Source organism: Chaetura pelagica, unplaced genomic scaffold (assembly GCF_000747805.2).
Source record: "Chaetura pelagica isolate M959 unplaced genomic scaffold, ChaPel_1.0 scaffold1843, whole genome shotgun sequence".
NCBI classification, from domain to species: Eukaryota; Metazoa; Chordata; class Aves; order Apodiformes; family Apodidae; genus Chaetura; species Chaetura pelagica.
The window spans coordinates 78,900-97,360 of NW_009952685.1; the positions used below are offsets into that span (position 1 = coordinate 78,900).

The 18,461-nt window shown below is 53.0% G+C and overlaps 1 protein-coding gene across 1 annotated transcript; it reads right to left on the bottom strand.

Moving 5' to 3' along the window:
- Positions 1–7,185: 7,185 nt before the first annotated feature.
- PLXDC1 (plexin domain containing 1) lies at positions 7,186–18,286 on the bottom strand (the record flags this gene model as incomplete). Its single annotated transcript, XM_009993777.1, has 9 exons — positions 7,186–7,305; positions 8,392–8,552; positions 9,622–9,657; positions 10,992–11,127; positions 12,037–12,097; positions 14,259–14,340; positions 16,069–16,164; positions 17,880–17,979; positions 18,168–18,286. Coding segments are annotated over 9 exons (911 nt in total), but the record flags the coding sequence as incomplete, so codon positions are not given.
- Between the last annotated feature and the right edge of the window lie 175 nt (positions 18,287–18,461).

Here is an 18,461-nt window from a genome sequence, read left to right on the forward strand (position 1 = left end):
GGCAGGAGCCCCGTGGGCCTGCGCTCTGGGTCGGCGCCCTCAGCAGGTGCGTTGTGGCCAGGCCCAGCAAAGCCTGTCTTCAACCTGCTGAGGAAAAGCGGGTCCCCAAGAGGTGGTGACAGCCTCCTGCCTTGGATAATGCCGGAGCAGGGAGGGAAAAGCTGCTCAGGAGAACTCCTCTGGCATTAGCAGGTGGTGCTGTGGGATAAGTTAATTAATAGTGCAGTGGGAAGGTGTCCCAGCACTAGGACATGTGACTTGGAGCAGAAACCTGGCACAACAGCTGCAAACATGGTCAGGGAAGGCTGGGCCACAACAGGTAGTTACAAAGGCCTGTGCTGCTGTTCTGTGCTATTGCATTTTGCTGTAAAAGCGTTTTTCCAAGGTGCAGCAATGCCTGCAAAACCACAGTGAGCTGCCATAAAGCAGTAAAGAGTTTGCTAACAGTCTTTTAAATTACTTCTTTTCACAAATCCTGTGCCCTGCAGTAGCAGACTAGAGATAATGAGTTATCTTGGGGATGGTAGGAAGAATCTTTTAGGAGAAAATTCTTCCCTGTGAGGGTGGGGAGAGCCTGTCCCAGGTTGCCCAGGGAAGCTGTGGCTGCCCCATCCCTGGCAGTGTTGAAGGGCAGGTTGGATGGGGCTTGGAGCAGCCTGGGCTGGTGGGAGGTGTCCCTGCCCATGCAGGGGGTTGGATCTAGATGATCTTTGAGGTCCCTCCAAGCCAAACCATTCCATGATTCTATGATAGTAACTGAACCTCTCGGGAGTTTTCTTGCTGCTCCAAAGGCAGCTGCCATGCGATGGCAGCAGAGTGCTGCAGCTGACTTCAGGGGCTTTTCCACAGTAGGTTAATTTTACAAAGAGAGCTGACTTTTTTTCTGGAACTTTGTTGAAGGAAGAACTTCCCTCAGCGAAACTGAAATAGCAACAAAACAAATATCAACCCCAGCTAGGAATTGTCTGCTGACTTGTGCTTCAATTAATGACGAGGAGAGCGGGGATGCCAGGATGATGTAGCAGTGGTTGCGGTAATTTTGCTGAAAAGGTAAATTAGACAAGTGTGCATAAATAATGTGTCTCCAAGGCATTTCTGTGCAGTTTGCCTGCACAACTGGGCAGCACCAGCCAGGTGGAGCCTCAAGATGTACGTTGTCCCTGTTTCTTTTCACAGGGGGGAGGCAATGCCTGGCTGAGCATCTCCTGATGCAATTGCATCCTGCCTCTGGAAATCCATCAGGAATCCTGCCATGCAGAGAAAGGAATCCCATGCTGATTCTCACCTCTGTGTCCCACCACAAAAGATCTGCATTTCAGGAATGTCAGGGTATTTTCTGATGTGTTCATACCATAGAATCATAGAAACATGGAATGGTTTGGGTTGGAAGGGACCTTAAAGGTCATCCAGTCCCACCCCCTGCATGGGCAGGGACACCTCCCACCACCCCAGGCTGCTCCAAGCCCCATCCAACCTGCCCTTCAACACTTCCAGAGATGGGACAGTATCATGTCCAGGCTCCTGTGGACCTAAAGACATTTAACTACGTCATGATTGGCACAATTAATGAGAGCAGCAGCCACACAAAGTCCCACCAGTTAATTGAGTTGTGGGGTAAAAGTTTTATCTTATGTTTGCTTTCAGTTGGTTGAATGAGTCACAGTTGTGGGTTGGTTGGTGTTTTGTTTGGGCTTTTTTTTTTTCATTTGAGGCTGTGTAATCCAGTCGATGTTTGTTAAATCTGTTGAGATGACAGGATGAAAGCTAATAAGGCAAAAAAGCACCATTGGGTCATTACAAACGATGGTGCTGGTTCTGCTGGAGTGGAAACTGCTTGTTCTGTGCATGAGTGGCCTTGTCTCACAGACCTCATCCATCTCTGCCCTGCCTGCACCCAACATGTGAGCAACTTTTTATGTAACTCTGGTAAAAATATCCCTTGTGACTCAGGTGCTCGGTGGCAGCATTTAAATAGCAAAGCAGGGCTGAGGTGGAGCCAGTTTGGAATCCCTGGTGTTTAGACACACAGGGTTGGTGGTGAGATCTTTCCAAAAAGCCCAAGCACCTTAGGCAGCTAAAACCCATAGGAAGCCTGGAGGCAGCCACAGCCACACCCGTGCTTGAGTCTGTTATTAAATTCCTCTGCAACGGCTGCATTGGCAGCATCTAAAACTTTTGTGCTATCAAACCAGTTTTCAGTCATTATTTCATTTATCACATGCCTGATTTTCAGGACGAAGCAGAGCAGAGCCCTGGGCCAGGAGCAGCTGTGTTGAGATGCAGAACTGTGTGCAAATAGGAAAGGGAGGAAGCTTTTCTGTAGTGGGGTGGGGAACTGGAGAAATGCCTGGAGGAGCTTTCCCCTTCTAGTCCAGGTGGTTCCAGGGTGAGGGGAGGGCCTCTGCAGTCTGTCGTGCCTGGACAAACTGCATGGGAAGGGCTCTTTTCTCCCTCTGTCCTGCTCAAGTTTTGCATTTTTAGCTCTGGGGGCAGGAGGTGTGTGTTCAGCCTCCCAAAACCGGCCTTCAATATTACTTCAAGGTGTTCTTTTTACTTTTATTTTAGAATAAACATTCTTTGTGTCTGCAGAGATTCTCCACCAGCACAGGGTCTAGAGGTAAATAGCCAGAACTCTCCAGAGCAGCAGGCAGAGAGGTGAGATTCTTTTGCACTTCACCGAGCTGGGGCTTTAAAAAGAAAAACATGAAATGTGGTGGGAGGCAAAAGAGAGCCCTGCAAAAATGGCACCACTAGGACCAGCACTAATCAGAGCAGCATTTAGTGCACTACAAACATCACAAAAATGGGAATTCTTCTGCAGAAGGAAGGTGTAATGCTTCATGTCATTTCATCTGCAGTCAAGTTTCCGCTGTGCTTTCTCTGTTTCAATCAAATTTTTCCTTGTTTGCCAAATGTTTGTTCTCTGCTGACGTTTCACTGAAACTCTGGAATGTTATTAAGGCTCTTGGATGCAGCCTCTCGTTTATACTTGAAGAAAGCAGTTTGTTACAAAGTGTAGAGTTAAGGGGGGGATTGTTGACTCACCCAGCAGACTCTGCTGTGTGTCGTGCAGGGATATGGAGCCAATTATTGTTTTATCTGTTGGAGGTTTTACCCCAGCACCCGCAGCCCCCTTGGCAGTAACCTGCTCCCTCCCTTGTTTCCCTGCTGCTCACTATGGTTCAACCTGCTGTTGTCCCCGAGGTTATAGTTGCATTTCCAGGGCATAAACCCTTGGTTATTTGCATAATGACTTAAGTATTTTACTGTTTCTGGGATGATTTTTTAGTATAAAAACTACTTTTTCAGGAGAGGTGACTTTTTTTGTTATATTTGTGTATTATAAAGTAGTTGCTCATGTGTGTATAAAAATAGAGATAATTCATGTGTATTTTATAATCATATCTCTGCTACATCTCTGCTCAGAAGAATAGAAAAAGATTTTGGGAGACTATACTTGTTTAATCATGTTTAACTGTACTCCTAGCTGTTTGTGTTGTAGCATCAGTTTCTCCCAGCCTGAAAGTGTTGGGGCTGAACAGGATGTGAGGGGCTTGGGCAGGTGACAGGGAGAGTGAGAAGCAGCAGATATTTCACTGCTTCTGCCAATACTGCAGAAGGGTTGTAGCCACTGAAAGGAGGTACCAAAAACTGGTGCTATTCTTTCCAGAAGGGCAGCAGGGACAAAGGGGTGGGGGGCTATTTTTTAATAATAAACTGTATTCCATGCAGATAATCCATAGTCAATACATTGCATTAAAAGACAATTGAAGTGCCTTTAGTCCCCCAAGTAGCCTGACTGTGCTGTAAATTCAAGTATGTGGGAAATAGGCCTTTAGTTCTTAACAGAATGTCTTTTGATCTGGGCTCTGCACCCACTGGGGTTGTCCCCCAGCAGCCCCAGCCTCATGCAGGGCTCAGACACACCCCGTGCTGTGTTTTCCCACCTCCTGAGAGCAGTGGAGGGTCAAGGAGCAGATCCATGATGGCATTTTTGTCTTGCCTTCCACCCCACTGACATTCTCAGCAGTTGCCACATCGTGCTAGGGCAGAGAGCTTGGAAAGACAAAGAAGCTGTTTGGATTTTGCATCCTCTTTTACCCAGCTGGGCACAGGTCACAGCCCAGCCTGGTCACAACTCCACACACACGAGGACATGGCTTTGAAGCAAGTGCCAGTGTTGGGCTCCTCAGAATCCAAAGGAAAACCCAGGGAGGTGGCCACAGAAGCCACATGATTAAAAGCAAAATGTAGCTCTTTGTAGATCAGTTGCCATCAGCACAGCCTTGCTCCAGCACTCTAGCCTCCCAGGATTAACCAGCATCTTGGAGTCAGAGTCCCCCAGACAGGGAAGGAGCCTTCAGCCCAAGTGACTTGGTGCACCCAGCACTTAACTGGTACACAGACTCTCCAGCATTAGAGCAGTACTTTGTGATGGTAAAGACATTTTTCTCTTCCAGGCATCAGCAACATGACCCTTGGGTTTCCTGCAATTTCAGGGAAACCCTCTTCTCTCCAAGTACCAAGCCATGTGCCAAGAATATTCAGACAGGATTGCTGCCTCAGGAGCTGCCCAGGTGGGAACTCCAAGTGCCCTGAGCCAGACCTCATGTCAAAAGGTAGGACAGAACAACTACATTTTTTTCTCTTCCTTGAAACACCAGCACCTTGCTGCTCCAGGCTGGGTCATGGCAGAGCCTGGTGGAATCCAGACCTTCCCCTGAACAGTAACTTCTCCATCTACTCCACCACAAGGTCTTAGAGGTGATGAAGTGGAGCTGTTGATGCTCTACCTGACAGTTCCCCAAACCACATTCGTCAGTAGAACAGACATCACAGAACACACAAGAGCCTGGTTTGGTTTTTTCTTTCCTTGAAGGAAAAAAAAGCTTTTTCTTTTTTTTTCACTCCAGGCACTTAGAACTGGCATCCCCCACCCTGAGGAACTGGTATTTTATGCATCTCAGCCATTTCTGTGCACTTGGATGTTCTTCTCCTCCTCCTGAGTATTACTGAACATTTCTAGGGGGTGTCAGGAAGAGGAGTACCCAACATCTTGCTGTGACTGTGTGTGTAGATTCAGAAAACCAGTAAAACCCAAAGCCATTATTTGAGAGGAGATCAATCCAGAGAAAATTCCTTACCAGCTCATAACCATGTCAAAGGAGCAAAAAAACCCTAGATGACAGGATCTCTTTGAATTCTTTCTACTTCAGAGAAACAGGGGGGAACAAAACCCAACCTTTTCCAGTTGAAAGCTTTATTTGGGAATAAAATTTATCTGTAAAATGTGTCTAAAGAGAGACTGGACCATAACAACTTGGCATGACTCAGTCTGCCTGACCCTGCTGCAGCATCTTGGTGCCTTTATGCCATCACAAGACGCAGGCAACGTATGAGGAAGTATAATCTGGGGTCTAAATGCCACAAAGCATCCATCTGTATCTTTAATGGCTATATAAATTCAGCAGATGAGAAGGAAAACATTAATTAGACAGACCCTGCCTTTGGCAGTAATCACCCCCAGTGACAGCTGAACCAGCCAGTGGGTAAAATATGTACCAAAGATGATTATCAGAATAAATAACTGAGGAGCCAGAGAAAATTAAAAAAGGGGGGAAAAGCCCCATAAAACCCACCTTTTTCTTTTTTTTTGTTTTGGTGGGGTAAAGAAAACTTAACCCTATGCTGGAGTTTGGATTCTCTCTTTTTTTTCAGACAAGATTTGCTCAGTTTAGGGTCCAATCCTGCAGCTGGTGTCTGGGGAAGTAGGGTGCAGATTTCTGCAGATTAGTTTGAATTCTGATTGCACAGGAGGAGTAAAAAAAAAACAACAAAACCCTGAGAGGTCTTATGTCAAAGCCCTTTGTGAGGGTCAGATTCTGGAATCACCACATTCCATCCAAAGCCAGAGCAGGGGCCACCACAGACATAGTCATAAAATAATAGACAAAAAATTCCACTGATTTGAATCTGCTCTAAAAACAATGATGTTAACAAGGGGATTTTCACATTTGTCCAGGGTGCCAAGGCACATCTGCCTTCACACCTTAGGCTGGGAAAGGCCCAGGGATCAGCTTGGATTTGTGTCAGGATTTAGCCTGTGGGAGGACACTGCTCTCACTGGTGCCCCCAGCCCCTGCCATCCAAACCATCTCTGTTCCTGCTGGATTAGTGGCCAGGCCCTGAGGATGTATTTTGGAGGAATCTAAGATAAAAATGTTCTTAGACTCTGTCTCCTTTAAAGAAAGGATCATAATTAGTAATTTAGCAAACTAATTAGATGCCAAAAAGTGCATGGAAGCCCTTGGCTCACCCACATCCTGAAGGTGAAGCCTCCACAGGGTTTTTGCCCTTCAAATAGCTCAGGTGTCCCTTTCTCTGGAGCAGGGCTAGGAGCTGTTGCCTGGAAAGGAGAGGAGGGCAGGGAGCTGAAGCTGTGGTGGTGGAACCAGCTGCAGGATGAAAGGACAAGGGCTCAAGGCTTCTCAGCCAGGAAGACAAAATTAAGTGTTACATATTCCAAAAGAAGGTGAAGGGAAGGGCAGGGGAAGGGACAGAGATGGGGGAGAAGGGACAGGGGAACCCTGGAGAGCCAACCTTCCCTCCCCTGGGCCAGCACCTGCCCCAACCACCCAGCTCTGGGGCAGGGCCAACCAGCCTGACTTCCCTGAGGGCAGAACTGGAACGTGCAGCAAAAAGCACAGAACCACAGAATCCATCCTGCTGCCCCCAGGGACCTGAGGCAAACTCTGGTTTGCCCACACTTGGGTTCCCCCTTTGCTGCCCCTGGGGAGGCTTCTGCTGGGGTGGGGAGGTGTGGGTGGGCAGTGACCCACACTCGGGGGGGTAAAAACCCAAGCACAGAACAACAAAAACCCCCCTTCAAACCACATCTGGGCCTGCACTTTGTTCTGCTGCCACATCCAGGGCTTTGGTGCTGGGCTGTAGGCAGAGTCCAATGTCCCAACTGCTGCTGTTCCCGTGAGGAACCCAGGCAGCTCCAGCCCCAAATTCACCACTTCCCACTCTTTTCCAACCCTCCATCGGGTCTTTTTGTTTGTTTTTTTTTTCCTTCTACTTGCTCTTTCTTTTCCAGGAGGGGAAAGACTTTGCAATAGAATAACAGAAGACTCCACCAACGCTTGAAGACAGGGGAGGGTGGAGGGGCAGGGGAAGAAGTGCTCAGCACTGCTCTGCCTCCACAAAGCCCTCCTTCTCCTGGCTGCCTGGCTCCACCTCCGAGTAGCTGCTGTGGTTGGTGTGATTCCGGAACTTCATGGCAGGGCAGGGATGGGGCCTTCTCTGTGGACAGAAACAAAGACCCATCAGAAGCTGGGACAGGGACCTTCACATCACGCCTGCAGGGAGACTGGGGTCTCAGTCCCAAGAGAAAAACAATGTTGCCTTTGTGGAAGGTCGACTTTTTCTTAATAAAAACACAGTTTTAAGAGTTCACTGCAGTGCGTTGGTCCCCCTGAGCTGACCTACTAATGGAGGGTGAGATGGGGAGCAGGGAGGAAATGGAAATTCTAAGTGAAATTTCCAATCAGCCTCAGGACAAGGGTGGCCTGTGCAGCTGGGGGTGGCCACAGGCATCCTGTGAAACCACAGACACATCAGCTCTGTGTCTTCTCTGCACTTGCAGCACAAGGACAACTCCTGCCCCTCCCCAGCAAACAGACACATCAGAGCTCAGGGACTGACCTGGTGGAGCCCACGTAGCTCCAAGTCCTGTCTCTGCAGCCAGGAGAGATGGAGGGAAGTGCTCAAGGAGCAGCCAGGGAATGCTCAGGGCAGGCTGAGGGTGGAGAGCTGCTCACTCCCTCCACAGCAGCTCCTGTGCCAGGGTCCAACCCACTTCCCACTGCCTCGGGATCCTGCCCCCAGCAACCCTCAGGCTTCTAACAGCAGATGGAGATTGTTGGACCCCCTGTCTTTGGGAGAATTAAATTCTTCCATGTAGAGCTTTCCCACCCCCTCTCCTGCAGCAGCTGATGGCGTGACATCTATCAGTCTGACAATTTTAGTCAACAAAACCCAGCTGGGCAATTCCAAAGGCAGGGATCTAGAGTGTGTCACAGCTCCAGCTGAGCCCTTGGACCAGGCTGCTCATGCAAGAAGGTGGGAGAGTCTTAACATTGCATGGGGGGGGAAAAAGGCACCGTGTGAAAAGGAGCAAAATAAACCAGTGTGGGAGGGAGAGAGAGCTCAAGTTTAAAACATCATCAGCTGGAGGTTGGGAGATGAGCTGTGACTGCAGGACCATGACAAGGAACTCAGATGAACTCTGTCAAGGTTCCTCTCACCTCTTCTCTTCCCTGGAAGGTCAGGATTGGTGTTGATGGCAGAGGAAGATAAATCTGGCCAGAGAGAAGGTTCCCCACTCACCTCAATGAAGAAGAGGGCAGCGTGGGAGGTGGGGTGGCTGCTGATGTAAATTCCAGCCAGGATGATCACTGCGATGAGCAGCACGGCCAGCACGATCCCCACGATGGTCCCGGTGTGAATCGGGGTGCTGGCCTTCCTGGAGGGAAGGCTGCTGGGGACCCCTGCAGAGGAGGAGCCAGCTGAGCCCCAGGCTGTGCTGAGAGCTCAGTAAAAGGACAGGGGAAGGGGAAAGAAAAGCGAGACCTCCCAGAGCTCTGCAGGTGTGGGGGGAGCAGCCCAGCCTGCTGCCCTGGGGCTCAGCCAGAGGGGAGGAGGCACCAGAGCTGCTGGGTGAGCTCCAGCAGCAGGTGACAGCAGGGGCTGCTTTGAAAGATCCCCCCCCTCCAATCCATATTCTAAATATCTTGGCTGCTCACCCCACAGAGCCACCAGCCAGGCGCTGAGTGGGGTCCTCAGCGTGTCCCCCCAGCCCTGCCTCCTCAGCTGGGACTCTGCAAGGGCACAGGGGTGCAGGGGGTGGGTGGCACAGGTTAACAGGGACATCACCAGCCACCTGAGGAACAAGTTGGAAGCTCTTGCACTTCAAAAGGCCCCATGTCTGCAAAGGCACTGATCCTGCACCCAGTTGAGCCAGTTTAACATCCCCGAGCTGCTTTGAGGTAAGAGGGATGGGCTCCTGGTTTGCATCCAACCACAGTTCTTGCAGCCCTGACATCAGGCTCAGAGGGCTCAGATCCTTCCCGTGCTCTGCAATTAGAGCTTTACAGCAACAGTTCAGTTCCCTGCCCTTGTGGCTGCTGAACTGACCTGGAGTGATAAAAGCTTCATAGGAACAGAGATGAAAAAGGCAGAGCTGGGCTAAGGACACAATATTTGGATTTCACACTGTTTGGCACAGCTGGGGAAATTCAAAAGAAAAAAAAAAAAAAGACTTTGTGTCTATGTGAAAAACTGCAAAAAAGGGAATTACATAGAAAGAGAAAACTCCTCATCTTGATTTGCACAGCAGGACTGAGTGGGAAAAGGGGAGAAACAGCAGAAGGGTAAAAGAGACTGACTCTCACTTGTCACTGCCTGGCATGGTATCACCAGGGGAAGGACAAGGTGTTATCTTGATCACATCCCTCCAGCCTGTCCTGCCCACCCAGCACAGCTCCCTGGGGTGTTGGATTTCAAGAATGTTTTCACTTGGAAGGGCTGTGGGCAGGAGGGAGGGGATGAAGGACCTACCTTCACTCCCTGCAGACTGAGTGAGCTTCGTGTCATCTGAAAAACAACAACAAAAAGGAACCAAGTTAGGAGCCTTCTAGAATATTCCACATGCTTCCCACCTGCTGTCCTGCCAGGACACAGCTCTTTGCCAGGGACAGTTCTGAGTTTGATGGGAGGGGAAGGAACCCAGGAAACAAGCAGTGAAAGGAGGTGGCTCATGGTTTGTTGTTTTCCTTCACAGAGGTGACACCTGGAGCACCAACACCTGAGGACAGTGACCCCTGTGCTCACTCTGGAAGCCCCCAGGGTGGCACTTCCAGCTGCTGGCACAGGCCCAGAGCCCCCATGGCTGCAGGTGTCTTCCAAGGGGGCTCAAACTCCAGCTCTGTTCTTCATCAAGCTCTGGAAGTACCAGCAGGTTTTGTAGAAGGCTTCCTGGGCTTGGTGGCCTCCACATCCCCAGCCTCACAATCCCAGCTGGAATCCTGATCCTCCTGCCTGGCTCACCCTGACACAGCAGCAGCCAGTGGGGCTGGCCCGGCTGGGGAGGCTGCAGAGGGGTGGGTCCCCCCCGGTGGGTCCCCCCCTTTTTTCCTTGTTCCTTTCCTGTGCTGCTCCAGATGAAGTTCCCTGCCTGCCCCAGCTGTTTCTTTTCAAGGTTACAAACGAACTTCATGCTTGACTATCTCCCAGGAAGCCTCTCGTGCCTGTTCCAGGGATTGGCGGCGAGTTGGAAAATCATCTCGGTGCTGATGTTACCCGTTGCTGGAGGACAATTACTAATGTTCCTTTCTCTTCATTCTAATTAGCAGTTTGCTTTAGGGACCATTAAGCAGCCAAACGGCAGCGGTACCTGCCGGCAGGAGCCCGCCCTGTGCTAATGGGATTATCCAGCTTTACAACATGGGTGTCCCGAGGGAAACTCAGCTCCTTGTGTGGAGCTTTCCTGGGCTGGAACAAACACCATTCCTGAGCAGGGGAACAACCCCCAGCCCGAGAGCAGGGGCAGCCTGAGCCACCTGCCAGGACCAGCAGTGAAAAGCATGAGCCTCTGGTTTAAGTATCACCCTCTGCTGTGGTGCAGGGTCCCAGCAGGGGTTGCTTGATTCTTGACCTTCATAAACGTGTGGAAAGGCTGTGGTGCATCTCTGGAACCCTTCCCACCACGAGGTTTCAATCCCTCCCCTTCACATCACCCCAAGTCTCACCTCTCAAGCTGCCCCTTCCTTCCCCAGCCTCCTCTTCCCACCCCTGTCCTGGTGCTTCAGAGCCAGTTTGTTACTGTGTTTATCTGGAGATTAATTTGCTTTAGGAGGCCGGGGAGTGAAAGAGCCCTCGAGGGGTGAGTGTTGAGGATGGGGTGTCCCTGCTCACCCCCCTGTCCCTACCTTCTGTGGTGAGGCTGTCGAGGAAGAGAGAGGACGTGGAGGGGGTGACACCTTCATCCAGGGGAGAGAAGGAGCTGTCAGGAGGTGCTGAGTAGTGGTCACCTTCTGCTAAATCCTCGCAGGTCTTCTCATCTGACTGGAGAGAAAACAAAGAGCAGCTACTTTTCCTTGCTCTCCCTCCAGCAGGAGTGCCCAGGAGCCCGTGGGGAGCCCTTGGGCTTCTAACACTGGAGTGGAAGCAGGGAACGTGGTCCAGAAGTTCCAGGTGAAATATGGGGGAGGGGGTGACCTGGAGGTTGGAGAAGAGGAGAAAAAGTTTGGGAACCACTTAAGTAGGACAAATGACAATGATCTGGCAAGGTCCTACAGTCTGACCCTCTTGTATCACTGAATGACCTCACACAGGTCCTGTGACCTCCTTGTCCCTCACTCAGGGAACTGAGCTGAATTTTCATTGGGGGGAAAAAAACACAACAAAACCAGAACCAAAAACCAATAAAAAAAAAACAAAACCCAAAGCAGAAACAGATGTTTCCTTAGAGCTGATCTTTCCAAGACAAAGAAACTAGTTCATCCAATGTGGAGATAATTGTGCTAACAAGGGGGGAAAAAAAATAAAAAAAATAAAAATCACAAGGGCTAATTTCTTCATGCCTGAGAGTGAGTAAGAGTCACGCTGCAGGAGGGGGAGAGAAAAATATCCCAGTGCACTCCAACTGCACCATTTGGTGGCTGCCAGAGGCCTCTGCACCTTCACTGAACATCCAGCACCCACAGGCACAGAAACAAGACACAGCAGGATGAGTCCTGGGTGACAGGGACCATCTTGTAGCTGCTCCAACAGAGAAATCTTCTGGGAAGTGGATCCGTGGTCCTGCTGGGACAGGAGGGGTAACTGCAGGGACACTGGGGCTGTTCCTGAGCAGCAGGGGCCAAGTGGAGCTGAGTGTGGATCTTCTGAGCTGGGATGTGGCCACTGGGGTGGGTTTTTCCTGGAGTTCAGCAGTGTTCCTAGCAGGAGGGGTGATGCTCCTCTCAGCCTCACCTTCTGGCCACAGCCATAGGACAACCACTCCTCCCGGTACCGGTCAAAGCCACTGGAGCATCTGGGGAGGAAAAGAGGGTGAAGCTGGGGCAGGAGAACTCCTGGGACACAGCAGCTCATTCCCTGCTGCTGGGTGACATTGCTCAGGATTTCTAAGCTGCCCAGGAGTCCCCAGTGCTGCCCCCATGGGCCCTGCCTACAGATACTGGGTCAAAAAAATATCTGAGGGCTGGAAAGATGATGTACAAGTTGGTGTCCAGAGAGATGGGGCTTCCAGTGCAGCTGTGCTGGACCCAAACCTTCCTCTTCAGAGAGGAGGAAAAGGGTCAACACTGTTTCTCCAAGGGAAACAGAGAAGCAGAGAAATAGGAAAAAGATACAGGCTGAGGCTGAATTTCCAGTCCCTGGACTCTGTGCCAGGGCAAGGCCATGATCTCCACAAGGGTGTGTTGTTTGGGTTTTGGATTTTGTTGGTTGTTTTTTTTTTCCCAGCAACATCTGCACAGGAAAAACACATTCAAGAAATTATAAACAGCATCAGGAAAACACCAGCAAGAGAAACCCCTCCAGAAACAGAGGGAATGAAGCAGCACTCTGGCCTTTGGGAAGTCTCTGGGGACACCATCAGCTGAATCAGGGGTTCAGCTCACACTCCTATTTACCCAACTCCCAACCAATAAAAGAGGAGAAGCCCAAAAGAACTTCAGGTCCTGCTGAGTCACTGAGATCTTTGCTTCAAGCACCATTTCTGTAGCACTTCCAAGGCCAAAACAACCTCCCCAGCCCAGCAGGGAGCTGAGATGACTCGGGGGGTCAATCACAGAGCTGGACTCAGGACCTAAGTTCATGCCAACCTCCTTGGGAAGGGTCACGTTGGTTTAGCAGCACCAACCTGCTCAAAACCAAGGAGATGGTGGCAGCTCCAGCCTGTGCTTCCCATCCCACTTCCCAAGGGTGATTCCTCTTTGCATCCCTGGGGCTCCTGGGGACCCAGCTGCCCCCACAGGGACAGCCACAGGAACGGGGCTTTAGCCAACACAGCAACAGGTCCCTGTGCAACAGCAGCAGCAGCAACTGCCTTTGGAATCTCAGGTTTGCAGAGACGGGGAATTTGGGACAAGCAGAGTGACAAAGCTCTTGAGCCCTGGGGGTTCAGCTCCAACAGGATCCACATTAAGCCACTGAACCCCAGCCCTGGGTTTGCTACCAAAGCCACATCTGGTTTCATGTAGCCCTTCCAGCTAGGAGAGCATGATCTGCTCTGATCTGCAGCCACCCCTGAGCAGCTGGCAGTGGAAAATGAAGTTTCCTGGCTCAAAAATGTGTCCCAGCCCCCCTGAAAGACAACGAATCAACCTGGATTTGTAGGGTCATTGTCTCAGGATCTGTCCCTGTCCCAGCTGCCCTGCTGATCCCTGCCTGGAGCTGCTGTGTGGAAGGAGAGGGGGAAAGTCTTGAGCGTGGCCAGAGAAGGGTTAGAGAGAGTGAAGGTGCTGGGATGAGCCTTTGCAGGAAGAGCTGGGGAAGGGGGGCAGGCAGAACCTCCCTGGGAGAGCCAGGAATGTCCCCACTGTCCCCGTGCTGTGAGGATCTGTGTTACTGGGTCCCCTCCCCTGCCACGAGCTCTAGATAAATATCTCAGCAAAATCTCATTAAACTCCCTCATGCTCCTATTGCTGCTGAAGCTGAAGGAGAGTGAGGAGCAGGACTGGGCAGGGCTGGGACTGTCAGCAAAGATCCTCCCTTTACCCCCCCAAAAAAAGCAGCAAGTGCCCCCCATCCCTGGCAAGGAGAACCTGTCCCCACAGCTCTGGGGCTGAGGAGCATCCCCAGCCCTGTGTCCCACCTGCTGAGCCTGTCCCAGCCTCCCTGCCCTGCTCCCCTGTCACAGCCACAGCCCGGGCAGGAGGAGCTTCCCCCACCTTCAGTCGCACTTCTGGTCTCAACTTGTTCCACCTGCTGCATCAAAACATGAGGACCAAAACCCCCCCTGGGCTTGGGAAGTGTCTCCTTTCCGTGGCTTGTAACCAGAGACCAGGGCACAGCTCAACCGTGAGGCTGGGAGAGCAGCACCTCAACTGAGCCAAAAGCAACAAAAAAACCCAACAGCAACAAAATAATAAAACCCCAGCAACACTGACACAGGCACCAGAGCTGGAGCTGCTCTTGCTCTCCCAGATCTATAGAAACATGAGCAAGGGAAGGAAACTGGTCCCAGTTACCTCTGCAGGACGTGACACCAGCTGCAGTTGAAGGTCAGCTCTGAGGTCACACACATCTCACAGCTCTGGTGCTGGAGACAGGCTGGAAAGGAGAGAGGAGAGAGGTACCAGTGACACCCCAGCATCTGCGTGGGCACCAGGAGCAGCTGCTGCAGGTGTTGGCAGAGCCTGAGCAGCAAGAGATGAGTCCCCAGCCCAGCTCCTCCCTGCAATGGACCGGCAGGACAAGGCAGTACCTTCTAGCAGGACTGGGCTCCCAGTCCACCTGTAAACATCTTCCCAGTCTGTTCAGCTGGGAATTAAAACCCATCTGAGACTTGGGCCATTCCTCACTTACAGAGGGTGTTCTCAGGAGGAAGGCAGCAGGGCAGACACTTCCACCCTCTGTTGCTGTGTCCACACTACCTGGTCCTGCAAGAACATCTCCAGGCTGGAGAGCACGAGCTGCTTGCAAAGAACCAAGTGCTTGACACCCAGTCTAGAAAAGATGGCCAAGAGGGTTTGTCTGCAAAACCAGTCAGGGGAGTCAGCAGTTCTGCCAAGCCCTGGGGATCCCAGGCAGCACCACCAGGGATGGAGGCAGAGGACCAGAGGGTCACATCCTGCATCAGTGCACAGGACCCTGCAAGGCAGCAGCATCCCCATCCCACCTGGGGCACCTGGCACAGCTCCATCCTGACCCAGACACTCCATCACTTCATCCCCAGGCTCCCTGTGCTGCCCCTCACAGGCAAAGTCACAGCAGCTGCCACCCCAGACTCAGACCCAGACCCATCCTCCTCTGGGGGCCACCAGCCTCATCCCCTCCCCTGCCCCCCTAGAGCTCCCAGCCCCCTGCTGCGTGGGGGCAGGAGCAAACAGGGACCTCTGGAGAAGAGGCAGAGGGATAACCCAGTTTTTACCTGAATAAGGCTAAAAATGAAACCCCCAGAAGCAAAAAGTGGAGTCTAGTTCTCTCCAGCTCCGTGGGTGCTTTGCAGGCCCAGCTCTCAGCTGCCCTGGCTGCTGGGGAAACAAACCAGGGTGGGGGAAAAACTAAGCTTGCAGACTGGTTATTTATGCTCAGCTCTGCAGTAACTCTGCCTGCTGTCAGCCCTGTCCTAAAATACCCCGGAGAGACCATTCCACTGCATAACCTTGGTATTTTCGTGGCAGATTTACTCCCTGCTCTGTATTTACAGGCCACACAGCAGCTCCCCTGGCACACGTGTCTCCCTGGATCCCAACACTGAAAATGTCCCTGTTGAACACAAACATTATTGGTGTGTGGAGGGGCAGGAACTGCCTTGTAGACAGACCTGGAGTGAACCTGTGTCCAGCAAAATGAGCTGCAGCTCGTGGAGCAGAGAGAAGGGATTTCAGTGACTGGAGAGGTGGGAAGGGCTGTCAGTGTTGGAAATAAGGACTCAAAGTACTGGGATGAGAGGGGATGTACTGGGGAGCAATGAGAACCATCAACCTGCTCCCAGGGGCATTGGGACCATTTCCCTTCTCACTTACTTGGAGGGTGCTGATCAAATCTGGTGAGGTGCCACTGCCTTTATCAGCTTCTCCCATGTGAGCTGGGCTTTGCTGTGGCCCAGGCTCCTGTCCCAGCCACAGCTGGCACACACTGGGACCTGCTGCCTGGGGCAGTGGAGGAGCCACCACCCCTGGGGGTGCTCAGAAATCACGCTGGGGAGGCGGTTTGGTGGGTGCGGTGACGTTGGGTTGGTGGTTGGGCTTGATGATCTTCAGGGCCTTTTCCAACCTTATGGATTCTACGAGGGGAAACACACCCTGGGGCACCACACCAGCTTGTCTGACTTACTGGGCAGGGGGGTGAACTCCACAGCTGACATGTTGGTGATCTTGCTGGTGTCCAGCTCCACGCGGTGATACTCGTAGATGGTCCGACGGCGCGACTCTGGAACGGGGAACCCGGGCTGGACACGGGGCACAGACCCCCCCTGCCCACCCTGCCCCATCCCAGCCTGTGTGGGGAAAGCCTGGGGGGCTGCTGCAGCCTTCCAGCTGGAAGGAAAAGGTGGTCCCAGCTTTTGGGGGTCATTCCTGTGGGAGGGGACGGTGTACGGAGCTGCCAGGCTGGGGGAGAAGGTGCTGGGAGGGCAGGAGGGATGTCAGGGCCTGGGTCACCTCTTCCATGGTTTGTCAGGAGGAGCCTGGAGTTCTGTCCCCTCTCCCTGACCAGAGGCTCCAGAGATGGCCACGCTCCAGCCCTGCATCCCTCTCAACACACACGGAGCTGCACAACACGTTCCTGGGCTGTGACCCACAGGGCTGCAGCCTCCCCCGGAGCTCCTGCTCTGCAGCTGCCTCCCCAAAACCTCCTCCTTCCCCCCAAAACCTCCTCCTTCCCCCCAGAAACCTCCTCCTTGCCCCCAAAACTTCCTCCTTCTCCATCCCTCATGCCTTGTCCCCCTTCCTCCTCTTTTCCCTTCCTCCCAGAGACCAGACGGGTCTAGCCTGAATTCAGGCTTCTCCCAGATTTTCTCCCAGCCTCTGCTGTCAGTTGAGGTGGTGACACCAGCCAAGATGCCTCCCTGGCTTGGTGCACTCTGTGAAGATCCTCAGGCCTGTCCTGCCAGCAGGGCTGCAGCTCCTCACTGCTCTGCTCCACACTGGGAGCCCCATGGATGAGCAGGATGGAGCTCCCTCCCCTCCCACCTCCTCCTCTCCTGCCCCTCAAGCCTTTGTTTCTTCACCTCATTAGTTATTTTCCTGCCCAATTCTTGCATTTCTTCTCCCCCTACTTCCCCTTCCCCCAGTGGGGCAGGCAGGGGGGCTCAGCAAGCCCATGGGGATGGGGGAGGCACCAGCCTGGGGGAGGGTTTTACACAACCTGGGGTACAGGGGTGATGAGGGAGGCCCAGGTGGCAGCTCCAGAAATAACAGGGAACAGCAGCAGCCCCGAGTGGAGGCAGGGGCAAGGTTGGGCTCCTTGTGACAAGAGGGGACAGGAGAAGCTGGAAGAGCCTTTTTGGGGGGCTCACCCCATACCTGCAGCTTATGGCACCCCTGGAATGAGCGTGTGGACATGTATGTGGCCATCCCCTTGTCCTGCCCTCACGTGCAGATCCCAGCAGCCCCAGTGCTGTGCTCCCCAGGACAGCCCTCAGCAGCCCCCCCTGGACCCCCACACCTGCAGGAAGGGGACACCCAGCCCCCCCACCCCCCCTCCTCCCTCTGCAGTCTCCTTTGCAGCCCTTCCTCCCCTCCTCCTCATCAGCTGGAGAGCAGGGCAGCACCACCTTGGCAGGTGGCAGGGATGCTGAGCAGGCTGGGTGAGAAGCCTTTCCCCCTGCAGCACCTCACCAGAGCAGACAGTGTCCCTGGGCTGGGGACACCCCAAGCACGGGGCCATGGAGAGATGCACCCCAAGAGAGACACACCAGGGGACGTGGGACACGAGGGACATCTGTGCAGCTGGGCCCCCACACTCTCCACCATGAAGCCAAGCTCTGCAGCCCCATGTCCTGCAGTGCCCAAGGACCAGGACTTCCCATCTCTCCTTCTCCCAGCTGTGATCCCAGGGCAGCCTTGGCATCCCTGCAGGATTGGGATCAGCTGCTCCCCTGCCCCAGCAGCCCCCTCCCCAGTTCCCCCAGTGCAGCCACTCACCAGGCACGTCGGGAGCTGGGTTGAGGACCATGAAGGCATCAGAAAGCCCAGCCTTGACAGGGTGCTGGGTGGCACTGATCTGCAGGACTGGCACTGGGATCTGCAGCAGGGAGAGAGGCAGAGATGGAGCCCAGCCCTGCCCCGGGCTCCTGCTGCCACTGCAGGGGTCTCCAGTGCTTTAGGGAATGCCCAGACCCAGTGTGTGAACAGTTTTACCACCACAGCTCCCACCAGACCCTCAGGGATCCCCCACAGGGACCCTCCTTCCCCAGCAGAACCTTCTCTCACCTCCTTGTACCCGAAGACGATTCTCCCGCTGCTGTGCAGGGCGGCCTGGAAGGTGAAGCTGCCCATGTCCTCCTTCCCCTGCAGATAGACCTTGTCCCACTGCACCACAAACACTGTCCCTGGGGGACAGACCAGAGCAAATCACTCATCTCTCCTCACTCCACATCTCAACAGCCCGGCCTGTCTTCTTCTGTCATTGAAGCTCCAAGTCACCTCCTGCCCCAACCTCCAGCACTTGGCTCTGAGCAGACCCACAAACAGCCCCTCCTGCCCCCTCCCCAGCCCCAAACAGCC